This window comes from Hyaena hyaena, unplaced genomic scaffold (assembly GCF_003009895.1).
Source record: "Hyaena hyaena isolate Hyena2069 unplaced genomic scaffold, ASM300989v1 scaffold_245, whole genome shotgun sequence".
NCBI classification, from domain to species: Eukaryota; Metazoa; Chordata; class Mammalia; order Carnivora; family Hyaenidae; genus Hyaena; species Hyaena hyaena.
This window is the reverse complement of record NW_024080878.1, coordinates 784,216-800,793: the sequence shown is the minus strand read 5'-3', so window position 1 is coordinate 800,793 and position 16,578 is coordinate 784,216. Positions and strand designations below refer to the sequence as shown.

The following is a 16,578-nucleotide window of genomic DNA, read 5'->3' as shown; positions in this document are numbered from 1 at the left end:
TTATTTCTGAGAGAGAATGACAGTGTGAGCAGGGGAGGATCAGAGAGAGAGGGAGATACAGAATCTGAAACAGGCCCCAGGCTCTGAGCTGTCAGCACAGAGCCCAATGTGGGGCTCGGACCCACGAACCGTGGGATCATGACCTGAGCCGAAGTCGGACACTTAACCGACTGAGCCACCCAGGCGCTCCTATACGCCTGCATTTAAATAGGCAGTTTCTAAATGTGTTAAGTGCCAAGTGTAAGCACAGGAGTGACAGTGTGTAACAGAGATCTGCTTTAGGTTTGGGGGGGCCAGGGAAGGCCTCCTCTGAAGAAGTGACTAAGGTGAGTAGGGTCAGCTAAATGAAGTAGAGGCAGGAGACTGAAAGAAAAGGGTGTGGATGGAAGATGATTCCAGGTGGAGAGGGAACAGTGCCTGCAAAGGCATATGTTGGGAAAGTGACAAGGAACTGAAACCAGGCCAAGATGGTCAAAAGGGTAGTGAGCAGGGCATGATAAGAAGCGAGGGCCATGTTGCAGTATGCCTGCTGAGCCAAGGTAGGGATTTTGGATTTTATCTAAAGCAGGGTTATAAGATCTGAGATATTTTTTTAGAAGCTCATTCTGGCTGCTTTGGAGATAATGGATTGGAATGAAAACAGGGAGACCAGCTAGGCTCCTGCATAGTATTATAGGTGAGAGATGATAGTAGCTAGGATTAAGGTGGTAGAAAAACGAGAAGTAGGTGGAATTGAGATGTATTTTAGATCAGTTTGAATGGAAATAAAGAGTAAATGTTAGGGAGATCTTAAGGCTAACTCCCCTCTTTCTGGCTTGAGTGACAGGGTAGCTGATGGAGTGCTACCTGTAGGGAAGCAGGCTCTGAAGAGGAAGAGGAGGAGGTGGATCTTGTATGTGTTGTTTAAGATACCTGTGAGGCACCCGAGAGAAGATCCTCCTCAGACCTGGGGAACTCCAACAGTTAGGGGTCCCACTGTGGAGGAGTAGCCGCCCTCAGGAGTAAGAAGACAGGAGGAATAGCAGGCCGTGGCTTGGAAGCCAAGGAGGGGACATCTCCAGAAGGAAGGGGTGAGCAGGTGAGGTCAGGATGAGGAATGGCAAGATGCCTTGACAAGAGTGTATTTCAGTGAAGAGGGGACAGGGGGCCCAGACGCCTGAGTGGAGTGAGTAGAGAAGTGAATTGGGGTGAGAAAGTGGGAATAGCCTCCAAAGACATCTCTTCAAGAGGCTTGGTTGTGAAGAGAACTAGGGAAGGGGCAGTCCATGGTTGAAAGGGGAGAGTTTGCTGGTTGTCTGGAGGCTGGTGGGAATGGCTTAGCTGAGGCAGAGGTGAGAGAAGCAGGGAGGGAGAGGACCTCCTTTCGCCCAGGAGGTGGCAGGGTCATGGGATCTGGGGAGGGGCTAGCTTTTGTTAGGAGAAATGGGCACTTCCTTGTGGGATGGCAGAGAAGGGCCACAGCTCATAGATTTTGGATTCTCATCTGATGGCTTCAGTTTTCTCAAAATGGAAAAGAAGGTCATTTGAGAGTGAGGGGGGGTTCTAGGAGAGGGAATAAGAGTGACTTAGTTGTTGCAGACTGGGACAGGGTCTGACTATAGAAACACCGGGTAGTGTGGGTAGCGTGGATGCCATTTCAAGGCTTTCTCCTGGCCTCTTTTCTCTCACCCTCGCTTGGAGGGACTTTAGGCTTCTTGAGGGGACTGGCGCAAGATGGCCGGCCCTGCTCTGATGGGAGAGCCCAGCAGCCTGCCTGGGAGCCCTTCGGGATGGCCCCGCCCTCTCACCAGCCTCATTTCTCAGCACTCTGACTTGAATTGCTTACTGTCACTGAACCCTGCTTCCTCTTGCCTCGAAGACTCTTCCCTTCTCTCCTTGGACGGCCCAAGTGAAGTATCTTGTGCTCTGAGCCACGGCTCTGACCCCTCCCTGTCTCAGCTGGGGTCTCACCCTTCCTCTGGGCCCCCTCGGCCCCTGCGCAGATGTGAAGCATAGCTTCCTCCGTTCTGACACCAGTTTCACAGCTGTGGCTGTTTAGACTCAGCCTCACTGGACTGTGACCTTTGAGGGCAGGGGTGAGTGAGAGGAGGCCCAGGCCCTACAGCTGCTTTTGTGAATTCTCACACCCTGGAGGGACCTCAGGGGTAGTCAGAGTGTGGGGCCACGCTGCAGAGCAGAGCCTGCTAGACTGTGCACAGGCTCTTGGGGGTGGAGGGACGTGGGGAAGCATCACTGTGACTTCTGGGGTGGGACAAGGCAAGTGGGGGGGGGTGTGCGTGGCGTTGTGCTCCTCACTGGGCCTTCTGGCAGTTCACCATCCTGTGGGAAAGATAGAGTGCACCCATCGCTAGGGCAACTTGTGCCCATTTTGCTGCTTCTCTGGGACCTGGAGAGATGAGTACTGAACTAGGCGTTTGAACTTCCCTTGCTTAGACCTTGAGGAATACATGAGATGATGTGGGGGCACTAAGGGGCCTCTAAGGGGAAATTCATTTTTCACCCTGCTTATCAGGAGGCCTGCACATCCTTGCTGCCCACATGCGCTGAGAGACTGAGGAGACTCTGCAGGCCCCTGTGACAGCTGTGTTGGCATGGCCTGGGCGTCAGCAGTTCCGCCTGCTCTCACAGCTAGGGTCAATTGCTACCCTTCACCCTCAGGAATCCCCCCCAGGGAGGTGGCTTTCTGTGCCACAGCAGTGACCTTGGGAGTGGCCTTGCAGCCCCCTGGAGGGAGGACAGCTAGGTCTGGCCCTGATACAGAAAGTCCTGCTTCCTGGCACGGTTGTGGAGTAGCCAGCCCTTTCCTTGTGTTTTCCTTGTCCCTGGCACAGAGATTAGACAGGCTGACAGAGATAGAGGCCAGAATGTAGGACAAACATGACCTCTGGAAGGAAATTCTAGCAGGAAAGGGAGAGGACATGATAACAAGGACACTAGCATTGCCTTTCAAGAGATGGCAGTCAGGGATACGGAGATTCTGCTCTTCCTGTAGCCTGGGGAGCAGCAATCGGTTGTGGGGTCTGGTCAGCATGGGTGCCAAGACCTTTGCTTGGGGAGATGGACAAGGGGGCAGGGGGTGCCCCACAGATAAAGCTGTGTGGTCCCCTCATTGTCCTTATCTGTAAAAATAGTCACCTCTCCTCCTTTTCCTGAGAGCCTGATGGATGGCCCATTAACTCCTTCCTTCTAGAGCCTCCTCTAAGGTCCAGTTTGCCCCAGTGCTCAGAGGCTAGGTGCCTAAGTACTATGGTCTGAGGGGAGACGGAGACTGGATCTTACTGCGTGGTGGGGTAGATTAGAGACCTGGAAAAGGGAAGGTGGGGAGAAAAACCTCCAGCCCATCACTTTGTATAGGACCCAGCAGTGACACCCACCTGGCCTGCCTGGACCCACTTTCCCCCTCACTTTCCTGCAGGTGTTAGAGCTGCGGCGGCCCATGGACTCCCGGCTGGAGCATGTGGACTTTGAGTGCCTCTTTACCTGCCTCAGTGTGCGCCAGCTCATCCGAATCTTTGCCTCGCTGCTGCTGGAGCGCCGGGTCATTTTTGTGGCAGATAAGCTCAGGTAGGGCCCAGCAGGGCAAGGGGAAGAAGAGGGGGAAGGAATGCCCACTAATTAATCTGATATGTATTTATGAGCCCTGGTATATGCCGCTTCTGTGGTGTTGGTGTGGCAGGATTGAGAACCCAACGGAGGGCTTGGCCTGAGGGAAGAGGTGGGACATTTGTTCTTTTGCCCCAGCTAAGTGTGCAGATGCAAATACATTTGTATGGAAAAAGGTAGAGTAAGATTTCTGGCTGATGGCTGCACTTGCTCTGCTGTCTCTGTGGGATGCTTAGTGTGAGAAGAGGGACGAATCCTAGGCAAAGCCACTGTGAGCAAGGGGCAAGGGCACTGACTAGAGGTAGTAGGAGGAGTGCTGAGCCCCCCAGGGAGGAACCGGTTAGGGCATCGCCTGCAGAGGGCAGTTGATTGGCATGACTCAGGGCCAGGCACTTGGGGATTTGTGGAGGACAGGTGAGGCACTGAGGGCACTGGGGAGGAGAGGGGTTGCAGGAAGGCTGGGCAAACGAGGAAAGGGTAAAGATGTCCTGGGACAGGAGGTACCTGTGAGGCATAGCAGCTGGTTTAGGGTGAATAAGAAAAGAGCTGGATAGATCATAGGTCTTGGTCTGAAATGTTGGCATTTATGATTTTAGAGGTATAGGAGTTCCAGATGCCAGGATCCAGTTGTGGCCATGGGAGGGGTGTTGTGGAAGTTGCTGAGCTCTTCTAGGCAGTCAAGATTTGAAAGAAAATGTCTCAGTCCATGCAGGCTGCTATTACAAAATGCCAGACTGGGTGGCTTGTAAACAGCAGAAATGTCATTCTTGGTTCTAAAGGCTGGATGTCCAAGATCAGGGCGCCAGCACGGCTGTGTTCTGGTGAGGACCCACTTCTGAGTTCACAGCTGGTGCCTTCTCACTGTGTCTTCACGTGGTGGAAGGGGCGAGGGAGCTCTGCGGGTCTGTTTTATAAGGACACGCATCGCATTCAGGAGGGCCCCATCCTCATGACCTGAGCACCTCCCATAAGGCCCCACCTCCTAACACTATCATATTTGGGTTTTGGATTTCAACATAGGAATTTTGGGCACAGACATTTTTTTTCCTTTCTTTCTTTCTTTCTTTTTTTTTTAATTGTAAGTAATTTTATTTTATTTATTTATTTTTTTTACAAATAGTTTATTGTCAAATTAGTTTCCACATAACACTCAGTGCTCATCCCCACAAGTGTCCTCCTCCATGCCCATCCCCCCTCCCCCCCACATCCATCAGTCCTCAGTTTTTGTCAGCATTCAAGAGTCTCTCATGGTTTGCCTCTCTCCCTTTCCCCCATCATTTCCTCCCTTCTTCTCCCCCTTGTTCCTCTGTCAAGTTCCTCCTAATCTTCCTATACGTGCAAACATATGTTATTTGTCCTTCTCTGCCTGACTTATTTCGCTCAGCATAACACCCTCAAGGTCCATCCATGTTGCTACACATGGCCAGATTTCATTGTTTCTCATTGCCATGTAGTATTCCATGGTATAGATAAACCACATCTTCTTGATCCATTCATCTGTTGATGGACACTTAGGCTCTTTCCATGTTTTAGCTATTGTTGAGAGTGCTGCTATGAACATTGGGGTACATGTGCCCCTATGCATCAGCATTTCTGGATCCCTCGGGTAAATTCCTAGCAGTGCTATTGCTGGGTCTTATGGGAGTTTTATTGTTATTTTTTTGAGGAACCTCCATACTGTTTTCCAGAGGGGCTGTACCAGTTTACATTCCCACCAACAGTGTAGGAGGGTGCCCGTTTCTCCACATCCTCGCCAGCATATAGAGTTCTCTGATTTGCTCATTTTAGCCACTCTGATTGGCGTGAGGTGGTATCTCAGTATGGTTTTGATTTGTATTTTCCTGATGAGGAGGGATGCTGAGCATCGTTTCATGTGTCTGTTGGCCATCTGGATGTCCTCTTTGGAGAAGTGTCTGTTCATATCTTCTGCCCATTTCTTCACTGGGTTGCTTGTTTTTCTGGTGTGAAGTTTGCTGAGTTCCTTATAGATTCTGGATATTAACCCTTTATCTGATATGTCATTTGCAACTATCTTTTCCCATTCCGTTGGTTGCCTATTAGTTTTCTGGGTTGTTTCCTTTGCTGGGGCACAGACATTTAAACTATAGCATAGACTGTATGTGGGGAGTTGACAGGTAGGGAAAGGATGAGATCTTGGCAACACATTGTGTATTTTTTTGGTCAAAGAATCCATCACAGGATGAAGTGGATTCTTGAGAGGAGTAGAATTAATTAATTAATTCAGTCATTGGGACATTTATTAACCTACTTGCTTTGTGTCATACCACATGCCAGGTGTCGACAGGAGAAGGGAGAAAGGAAAATCCTCTTCCTGGTTGGTCCTCAGTAGGCCCAGGCTTCCTGGAGTCTTTTGTCCTGTCTGTGTGAGGGGAGCAGGAGAAAGGGACTCCTGAATGCCCTCACAGGGCACTGGGGCAGGATGCCAGGCTCACCCTTGGCCCAGGAGAAGGAAGAAGAGGAAATGCCAGGGCTGCTGACATGTGCAGAGAAGGCCAGCTTTAATTTAGAAATGAAAACAGCCCCTCACTTCCTGCCCCAGCCTCAGTGTTTCTGTATCCCACAGTTCTGTGTATCTTGTGGGGCCATCAGGTCCTCAGGAAGGGACCTAGCCCGGCAGCCGGCACTAGCCAGGTATGGCAGCTCCATGAGGCCCCTATCTGCTTCCTCTCTGCCACCCAGTTCACTGTCCATCAGCAAAGCCGCTGGCTCCCCAGCTGTGAGGCTCTGCTCTAGCCAGAGCTTGGTGTCCCTGAGGTTTCTTTTCCTGAAGGTTCCATTCCCTCACTCAGGACAGGGCTTCCTCTTTGCCACCCCCACCCATAGCCCAGCTCCAGTAGGGCTCTGAATAGAGCTGTTGTTTCCTGTGGCTGCCCCTGCCTCTGAGCACATTCCTGCACCATTCTGGAAGGAAAGTACCCCAAGGCTCTGTTCTTTGCCTGGCTCAGCGTTCAAGTTCTGCCACTCTTGGATCTTCGAAAAGATGTCACAGGGTCTGCCTCTGCCTGGAGAGGGGCAGGGTAGGCAGTCCAGTGATGGTATGCAGGCCTGAACTGGGTCAGGGCTCAGTAAGTCCAGCCAGCTCATGTTCCATTGCTCACATTTTAGGTTGTTCACAAATCCTTTGTTCCTCTGGTCTAGTTTTAATGTCTGAGTATATGGGAGGGATGCACCATGTATGTACACAGGCTCTGCAGTGATCACCCCTAGAGATTATACAAAAACTTCTGCCTCCAAAGACCCAGGCCCATTGGAGGGGATTGTGGAGATCAGTGTGTCCTTCCACCCTGAGACGGCCCTTCTCTACATCTTTTCTGGATGGCTATCCTCGCTGTGTGGGGAGCTGCTGTCCCCAAGGGAAGGGCTGTCAGAGCCAGGACACCTGGGTCTCTTCCTCAAGGCCCAGAACTATTTTAGGTGGCCATAGGGTAGCGGGACGGTCAGGCAAGGCACTGGGTGACAGAACACTTGTGAACATCCAAAGGTCCTTCTAGAAGAGGGGGTTTGCTTCTGCCATGTTCTCCTACATTAGTCAGGAAAGGGGGAGAATCCCTGCTGGAGCTGATCAAGTAGGGCCTGTTATGTCTAAAAGGTGGGACCAATAGAGGCAGTGGGTCAGAGTGGGAAAGTCGGGTTTAAAACTGAACTTGACGGCAGGCCTCTGCCTTCTCATCTATAACATGCCCCTGACTAGGGGAGGGCCTTTGATTTTCTTGCCAACAGATGGGCTATTCAAGCCAGGTGCATCTCCTGTGTTTACCAGTGCCCCACACTGGCCCTCAACACACGTGGGGAATGTACACTTCCTTCCAGCTAGCACCCTATAGCTCTTCCTCCCTGTCTCGCACTGGTCATTATACTCTGATAGCCGGCCTTGCAGTGCTGCTGGGTCTAGAGGCCTGGAGCCCTCTCTAGGCTGAGAGAGGGATGGCCCCACTGAGATGTTAGGCGAGGAAAGATGGGAGTGGACACTTTTCTCAGCTTGGAAGGAATGGTTCCAGGTACCTAACCTCGGTCAGTGGTCCTCAGTCAGACCACCTTTTGCAATAGAGAGAGGTCAGGATAGAGGGCAGAGTAGTCAAACAACACTGGACTGGGACATGGGACAACTGGTTGTGTCCTAGGTTGGCCACTTACGAAACCGACTCTTCCTGTCAGTGGCCCCAGCTGTAAAATGTGGAATTGATAAGACAACCTCTGAGGGCCTTCCAGTTCTTCCACACTGTGATCTGTGATCACCTCTTGCTTGGCTTATCCTCGTACTCCCTGGCTTGAGCTGATGCTCCCTCACTAGGTTAGGCCTGTCTGTATGTTAGTGTGGCCCTTGGGGGTATATATGTGAGTCCTTTGTGTGTTCAAGTGTTGCCTACCTTAATGGCTATTACTAGGTGGAGACCGAAAGAGGGTGGTACAAGTGTCCTTGAGGCCCTGAGCGGTTGGGAATGTGGGGTCTTCACCAGCCTGCAAGGGCAGATCCAGACGTGAACTCCATTAGTACTTTCATTGCACTGGGAGGTTTAACCTATAAAAGAGTGTTTTGAGCCTACAGCAGGCTCTAACTCGCTTTCCCTGAAGGTGCTGGGCCTGGGTTCAGGTGCTTTTGTCTCTGTCTATCTACCAGTACCCTCTCCAGCTGCTCCCATGCCGTGGTGGCCTTGCTCTACCCCTTCTCCTGGCAGCACACCTTCATTCCTGTCCTTCCGGCCTCCATGATTGACATCGTCTGCTGTCCCACACCCTTCCTGGTTGGCCTGCTCTCCAGTTCCCTTCCTAAACTGAAGGAGCTGCCTGTGGAGGAGGTGGGCCATCTGGGGAGCCAGCTGGGCAAGGGGTGGAGGAAAGAAGGGACAGAAGGAACAGAAACTCCCAGGAGGGAGGGGCAGAGGGGTAAAAGAAGGGAGAAAGACCACTGGGAACTTATCTCTTGTGGCTTCTGGGCCTCCTCTACCCAGCTCTTATCCTTTTTCCCTGGGGGGTTCTGTCCGTGACTGGAGTTATTCCTGTTTGTCTGACTCTGGGAATCCAGGAGGTCTGGAGGCCTGGGGAGGGCATTGCAGCGACTCATACCTTGCATCATTACCACTAATGACTCTTTCTCTTAGGCACTGATGGTGAATCTGGGATCTGACCGATTCATCCGACAGGTAAGAGCAGGACACCACAGAATATGGCCTGCCCTAGGTGGGCGCTTGTTTGAGGCCAGCTGGAGAGCACCCAGCGCTGTTATACACACTGCTTAACTTGCATAGCCTGTTTGTTGAGCTCTCTGGGTTCCATATTTACGAAATAGACAAAGGTGGGGAGAAGCTGACCTGAGAAGTCTTGACCCCAACAGGATCTGCATTTCTGGTTGGGATCATCTGGTGTGATAGGAGTGGAAGTATGTGAAGAGCATGGCCTGGAAGTCCAAACACTTGAGCTCTGGCTCTGCCACTTTTGAGCTGCATGATCTTGGCCAGGCCTCTGAAAATGCTAGGGAGTGTCAAGGTTTGCAATCCTCATGTCAGCTTCAAAAAGCCTTTGCTAGTCTGGCTGTCCACTAAGGAGCATAGCTGACTGGTGTACCCTCCGGGAATGTACAGTCTGTTACACACCACTGACGGTGGTGACGCCTGGGTACAAGGCATCAAGGTACAGACAGACATGGAACCAGACTGCAGAAACAGGAAGGACAGCCTGGCCTCATTAACTGAGACACAGGCTGGGCCAGTTTCCCTGTCCTGAGCTGGTTCTGCTTCCCACTTTGGAGCTAGAGATCAGGGAGCTGGGCGAGGAACCCCTAGCTGGTCCTGGGCAGTGAATGCCACCAGCTGCACCACTTTTTACCCATGTGACCTTGGACAAGTTTCTTAATCTCTCTCTGTGCTCAGCTTCTCATTCTAAAATGAGGTTGATAATAGCATCAGGATTCTTGGGAGAAATGAATAAAATTATATATTTAAGTTCTTCAAACAGGGCCTAGCATATAGCAAGTGCTCAGCCAATGTCAGCTGTGATTATGATCACTGTGTATTTTCCTTCTCCTGTAGATGGATGATGAGGACACGCTGTTACCGAGGAAGTTACAGGCGGCTCTGGAGCAGGCTCTAGAGAGAAAGAACGAACTGATCTCCCAGGACTCTGACAGCGACTCCGATGATGGTGAGTGAGGCTTGCCCTGGGCACAGTCAGCTCTGGCCCCAGACTCCCTCTCCTCTGGGTCTGGGCCTCATAGTACCAGGATTACACACCTGTAACCTGATTACACAACCGGACGCTACTGGTTGATGAGGCTTTGGGTGTAGGACCATGGTCTCAGTCTAGCCTAGAAATCTCTAGCCCCACTTATCAGTGGGCTCAGGGAGTAATGGGACTAAGGGGAGAGAAGTATTGTGGTGTCTTGTCAGGGAAACATAAACAACATTGGGGGCACTTCTAGCAAGGCCCAGACTATAAAGCTACCCTCTTCCTTCTAATTCTTCTCTACCTCAGGAGGTTTGAGAAGGAAAGCCCAAAGAGATACAGCAACCACAGGACTCTTTTTGCTGGCAGAAAACTAGTTATTCCTCCCTTTGGGGCCTTGCCTTGAGCCCCTGCAGGAGACAGAGGTAACTTCCTCTTCTTATGAAGCCAGGAAAACCAGCAAGGGTCAGGGATGTGGAGAAAGTGATCCTCTGGTCTCTGATTTCCACTCTTACCCACTCAGTGAATATTTGCCAACTTCCATGTTCAGACCACAGTTTCTGATCTTCCAGCTCAGGGGCTAGTTACAAGAGCAGGAGCACAAGAGATAAAGTTGCAAGAATAGATAAGTGGTTCTGGCTGGAAGTTCTCTTGGGAGAGAGGGAGACAACACCAGCTAGAGGGTGGTGTTGCAGGTTGGAGATTACAGATTCTTGACCTGAACCTCAAAGATTGTCTTTTCTTTTCCAGAATGTAATACCCTCAATGGGCTGGTGTCAGAGGTGTTTATCCGGTTCTTTGTGGAGACTGTTGGGCACTACTCCCTCTTCCTGACCCAGAGTGAGAAGGGGGAGAGGGCCTTTCAGCGAGAGGCCTTCCGCAAGTCTGTGGCCTCCAAGAGCATCCGCCGTTTTCTTGAGGTTTTTATGGAGTCTCAGATGTTTGCTGGCTTCATCCAAGACAGGGAGCTAAGAAAGTGCCGTGCAAAGGGTAAGGCCAGAAGAGCTTGGGGATGGGGGCTATGAGCCCTCTTCTCTAAGTTTTCTGCTACTACAAGGCTGAATAGCTAGGCACTGTGATGGAAACTCTTGGGTGTCGGCTAGGGCCAGTCCTCCTAATGTTCCTTTCTTCTCATAAAAACTGCCAAGGGAGCTCTCTTCTCCTCCTGCCCCAGTAGATTCTGTCACAAGGCTGTGTGGAGGCTGGAGCCACGTGGCTAGAGAGTAGGACTCCTCTCCGCCCGAGAATGGCGTGCCATTGGTTGCCCACCCCCTCCTCAGATGCCCTTCATTTTTTTAAAAAATAGTTTATTGTCAAGTTGGTTTCCATATAACATCCAGTGCTCATCCCCACAAGTGCCCTCCTCCATGCCCATCTTCCCCCCCCCCCCCCNAGCATTCAAGAGTCTCTCGTGGTTTGCCTCCCTCCCTCTCCTTGACTATTTTTCCCCTTCTTCTCCCCCATGGTCCTCCGTCAAGTTCCTCCTAATCCTCCTATACATGCAAACATATGATATTTGTCCTTCTCTGCCTGAGTTATTTCGCTCAGCATAACACCCTCAGGGTCCATCCATGTTGCTACACATGGCCAGATTTCATTCTTTCTCATTACCATGTAGTATTCCATCGTATAGATAAACCACATCTTCTTGATCCATTCGTCCGTTGATGGACACTTAGGCTCTTTCCATGTTTTAGCTTTTGTGGAGAGTGCTGCTATGAACATTGGGGTACATGTGCCCCTATGCAGCAGCACTCCTGTATCCCTTGGGTAAATTCCTAGCAGTGCTATTGCTGGATCATAGGGGAGTTCTATTGTTAACTTTCTGAGGAACCTCCACACTGTTTTCCAGAGGGGCTGTACCAGTTTACATTCCCACCAACAGTGTAGGAGGGTGCCCGTTTCTCCACATCCTCGCCAGCATCTAGAGTCTTCTGATTTGCTCATTTTAGCCACTCTGATCAGCGTGAGGTGGTATCTCAGTATGGTTTTGTTTTGTATTTCCCTGATGAGGAGGGATGCTGAGCATCGTTTCATGTGTCTGTTGGCCATCAGATGCCCTTCTTATTCAGAGAAAAAGACCAGACTGAGCAATTTAGGGGGTTCTAAGAATCACAGGTTGGAAAAGCTCTTAAAGAAGATTGAGCTAGCTTTCTCTCTGAGGTTGGTGGCAGCGCCATTCAGAGGCTCTGCTCACTCTAGTCTCTTTTTTTTTTTTTTTTAAATCTCATCAAGATCTTTCTGTTTAACCTTGGGGTTGTTATTTCTTCTGTCCACTACAATGCCCATTTAGTCTAACACATCTTTTGGAATAACATGGTAGATAAGAGGAACTAGAGAAGGTACCCAGCTCTGAAATCAGGAATGGCCTCTTTGCCTTGTGGAATACAGCTCAGGCCAGGGGTGTGCACCGGGAGCCAAGGTACTGAGGGCTTCTTGCTTCAGCAGTGAGCACAGTGAGATGTCATTAATTATAGTTCCAAAGAAACAGTCTGGATTCTAATAAGATGCTGCCATAAATTATAATTGCAGATCCTTGATTTCTCCAATTTTGGGATCTGTGCCCGTGATTCCCTCCAGTAGGCCTCCCCTTTCCTCCCTGTAATGACTCTTCTCCTCCCTGTTCCTCCTCTTCCCAGGCCTCTTTGAGCAGCGAGTGGAGCAGTATTTAGAGGAACTCCCAGACACTGAACAGAGTGGGATGAATAAGTTTCTCCGAGGTTTGGGTAAGAAGCATGGTCACTGATGAGATGGGTGTTCAGCAAGAAGGCCGTATCCAAATTACCCTAAACCAGTGCCACTGGGTATTTATATTGGGGCTGTCGACAGAACAGTAAGAGATCCTCTGGTGAAGAGGTTCCCAGCCCAGTGCTCCAAGAGAATTTAGCACAGTATTTATCAAAGTGCAGAACCAGGAGAAACCAGAGATCCCTTCATTAATCAGGTATTTTCAGTGTACTCCTTCCTGAGTGAATATGAGGATGCCAAGGGCAGGGAGCTTTTCTTTAGGCCATAAAGGAGTCGACAGAAGTCGAGGTGCCAGAGTGTCCTTCTCTGAAAACCTCCACGAGGTTCAAAGAGCTCAGCCAATTAAATCATGGAATCATAGAATGTCTCAGTTTAAAGGGAAATTGGGGCCAAAGAACTAAATAGCTTGCCCACAGCCCCACAGTGATTGCTACCAGTGCCCTAATTAGAGCTCTAGCATATTTTCACTGCCCTGAATCCGATCTGTCACAGCTGAAATCCAGTCTTTCTAATCCTATCTCCCACTGAGAGGGTTAGGGGTGTTGGAATAGCTGATAATGAAACCTTCTCACTCTTGCCCTCTCTGACCCACAGGCAACAAAATGAAGTTCCTCCACAAGAAGAATTAAGCCCCCTTTCCAGTAAGAGTCCAGTGCCTTGCAGAGCCTGGAGCCTGTGGAGGGGGCCAGCTTGGGACCCTCTGGGCCGCTGTGGCTGCTCTGCCCCCACAGACCCTACCCTCTAAGCCAGCCCACCTCTGTCTTCACGATATCCCAGGATACTGTTTGTAAATAATCTGCTGTAAGCTTTCTTATCTCTTTTTGTAACAAGCAAAGAGAATCTGGTAAATATTTGTATATTCCCAAGGGGCTGGGTGCTGGCGACTAGCCAATTAATGTGCAGCTGACTGTCTCAGCCGAACCACTGATCTTCCCCTGGAGGCTCCTGGCCTGCCTGCCTGAGGTCCCTGCTGCCAGTCTTGGGCCCTGGAGAACAGATGCTGTCTTGTTCTGTACAGGAGGGCTTTTTTTTTTTTTTTTTTTTTTTTTTTTAAATCTTAGAGTTTCTATTTTTTTCTAGTAGTCCCCTCCCCTAACCCTCTGTTTTTGAAAGGCAAAGGCCAATCAATCCCCATTTGCAGCATGGTACCAGGCTCTCAGGTCTGGCCTTCTCTTGTTCCTCCTACCTTTGTGATGGTCAGTGAGTCATGGGAAGCCCACCCCCCCACCCCCCAGCTGTGCCAGTGCTCTCCGGGCCCAGCTCCCAGTCTGTGGTGGCCATGATGCGGTACAGGGCATCCCTCCTTCCCACCATCTACGGGTGTTCTCAATAAACAGTGTACAGTTGTTTGGGCCCAGAGCCCTATGTGTTCCTTGGCTTCATTCATTATCTAGAGTTATTTCTCCTGGGGATGGTCTGAGCTAGGCCAGTCAGGAATGAAACACCATCATGTAGGGAGTTGAGTTCCTCATTAAGAGTTTAGCTTTAGTGTGAGTCACTTACCTCCCCTGCAATCAAGTTCTGTAGCTTTAACTGTGTGACTGGTCTTAGCAGATACCTAGCCATTGTTCTTGCTCACCTTTCCGCTTCAACAACCCAACTGTTCAGACTCTCTGTAAATGTCCCCACTGATGCAAAGAATGCTCAGTGCTTTTGGCTTCACTGTCCGGTGAGTCTTACACTTTCCTATTTAGTATGAAGCCCTTAAGATACGATTGAGTATCCTGATATTGGTGGGGTGAAACTCAGAAAAAGCGAACACAGGCTTGTTCATAGCCCTGGCCCGTTGCCTATAGCTCTTTTGTCATTCTGTGACTAGTTTTTCCCATTGGAACCCAAGGTTTGCATGGAGGAAGTTCTGCTACATTTCATGGAAAAGCAAGAAGAGAAACAAGGTGGTAAATATGGGTGGCTTAGGCTTTCTACCCAACCAAGGCCTTCGTAGAGACCTTGAAAATTTGCAAGATGAGGCATTCAGCTGGAATTTGGTTTGGGTCTGGCAGGATTTGAACCAAGGAGTGGAGCTTTTCTCTCCTTCCACTTTGGCCTACTGAAACAGGAGATGAAATCCTGTCTGACTTCCCTTCCCTTCTCCCTGTTTCCATTGATGCCTGCGCAGGTCTCAACCTGTCTGTGGTTTGGGGTTGCTAACTGCCTCATAAAGCAAAGTAGAAGGTTTGTCTTCTGGGAGGACAAAGTTGTCTTCTCTGAAAAAGCCTCCTATAGAGTTGGCTTTGGCATCTTCCAGGTATAGAGGGGAAACAGTGCTTGAAACAGAAAGTCAAGAGTCGAGTGTAGTCCAGAGTCATTACTGTTAACCCAGCCTGGGCCTCAGGATAGTCATAGAAGTGGTCTCTTTAATAATAAAATAATAATAATAATGGTTTCCAAAAGATGCTCCTTCTCCTTTCCTTCTCCTACTCCCTCTCTTTTTTAATGTGACTTCAAAGAATCTTCAAGATGTGATCAGATCACATGATATATAGGTATAAATGCTTTTTTATAAAACTTGAAACATGTATCTTTAAAATCTTAAAAAAAATTTTTTTTTTTAATTTCTGAGAGAGAGTGAGTGAGACAGCGTGAGCAGGGGAGGGTCAGAGAGAGGGAAACACAGAATCTGACTGAAGCAGGCTCCAGGCTCTGAGCTAGCTATCAGCACAGAGCCCAACACGGGGCTCAAACCCACAAACTGTGAGATCATTACCTGAGCCAAAGTCAGCCACCTAACCAACTGAGCCACCCAGGCGCCCCTGTATCTTTAAAATCTTAAGATACCTAAGATTAACCTGAAGGATTCCTTCCTCCTATGATGGCCACAGCTCTCATCCTAATTCAGATAATCAGTACTGGTACATAATGCCTCTGGTTGGGCTGCAAGGGTCCATATGGTGAGTACTATGGGCAAGACACAGAAATCTCTGGGGGAACAGAGGGTGTGACCAGGGGTCTGGTGTGGGGTTGACAAAAAGTGGTCAGGACTTTTTACATGTTCTGTTTCACATGGTCTCTTGATCCCTAACAGATGGTTCTCAATCCTATCATCATCCAACACTCTACTCTTAACTCCACCCTTTATGGCAAATACTCTTAACTCCACCCTTTACTATCCTGACATGAAATTGATAGGTAATATAACTTACGTAAACACATCTTAACTTTAATGTAAATGGGGAGAAATAAAAGGAAAGTATTTTGTTATAATATGTATTTAAGTATCGAAATGCACAGATGTACTTAGAATACACAGTGAGGTCAGATGCTCACACCTGTACAGAGAATTACTGTGAATGCAGTAGTTACACATGCAGACAAAGGATTTGGTATTAGCAACTCAACATTCTACTGAGTGTGCAGTAAGAGAGCTGAACAACTTTTGGTAATATTCTGAAGAAAACCGTATGAACTTCCATTGACTTAAACAGCATTTGGAACCCTGGTAAGCTGATTAGTATATGAAAACTGGGGCAAAAAATATTTTTTTAATTATATTTAAAATGGATATTTATTAGATTTTTCTTTGTTGTTTGGAATCAACCCCATACGTTGCAGGACGTCTAGCACCATTCTTGGTTGCTTCCCCTCATGACAAAAACTGCCTCATTTACTTCCAAACTGCACCCCCTAGAGGATGGTATTGCCACCATTGACAACAAGTGTCCTTAAATAGTGCCTTTCTGACATCTCTGTGTCAATTGCTCAGGGGCAATAGAGTGCTGTCTCTTTTACCAGAAGAGTGCCAGCCCTCTATTCTGTAGTTAAGAAAGGTCCACGGTGGGGCACCTGGGTGGCTCAGTCGGTTAAGCCTCCGACTTCAGCTCAGGTCTTGATCTCACGGTTCCTGGGTTTGAGCTCCGCGGCCGGCTCTGTGCTGACATCTCAGAGCCTGGAGCCTGCTTCGGATTCTGTATCTCCCTCTCTCTCTCTGCCCCTCCCCTGCTCACGCTATCTGGCTGGCTGGCTGGCTGGCTGGCTGGCTGTCGGTCTCTCTCTCTCAGAAATAAATGAAACATTAAAAAAAAAAAAGAAAAAGAAAGGTCCAGGGTT

General features: G+C 49.4%; 1 protein-coding gene across 4 annotated transcripts in view; it reads left to right on the top strand.

The window, feature by feature from the left end:
• The window catches only part of DENND2B (DENN domain containing 2B), a 157,540-nt gene extending 143,637 nt beyond the window's left edge, over positions 1 to 13,903 (top strand). For all 4 annotated transcript variants that reach the window (XM_039244629.1, XM_039244630.1, XM_039244631.1 and 1 more), the window contains 7 exons: positions 3,416 to 3,564; positions 8,243 to 8,420; positions 8,724 to 8,765; positions 9,651 to 9,762; positions 10,534 to 10,773; positions 12,423 to 12,509; positions 13,126 to 13,903. In XM_039244629.1, coding sequence (XP_039100560.1) covers positions 3,416 to 3,564; positions 8,243 to 8,420; positions 8,724 to 8,765; positions 9,651 to 9,762; positions 10,534 to 10,773; positions 12,423 to 12,509; positions 13,126 to 13,160 — 843 coding nt within the window. In that variant the 3' untranslated portion in view covers positions 13,161 to 13,903. The remainder of the gene's footprint in view (positions 1 to 3,415; positions 3,565 to 8,242; positions 8,421 to 8,723; positions 8,766 to 9,650; positions 9,763 to 10,533; positions 10,774 to 12,422; positions 12,510 to 13,125) is intronic.
• The last annotated feature ends 2,675 nt before the right edge of the window (positions 13,904 to 16,578 follow it).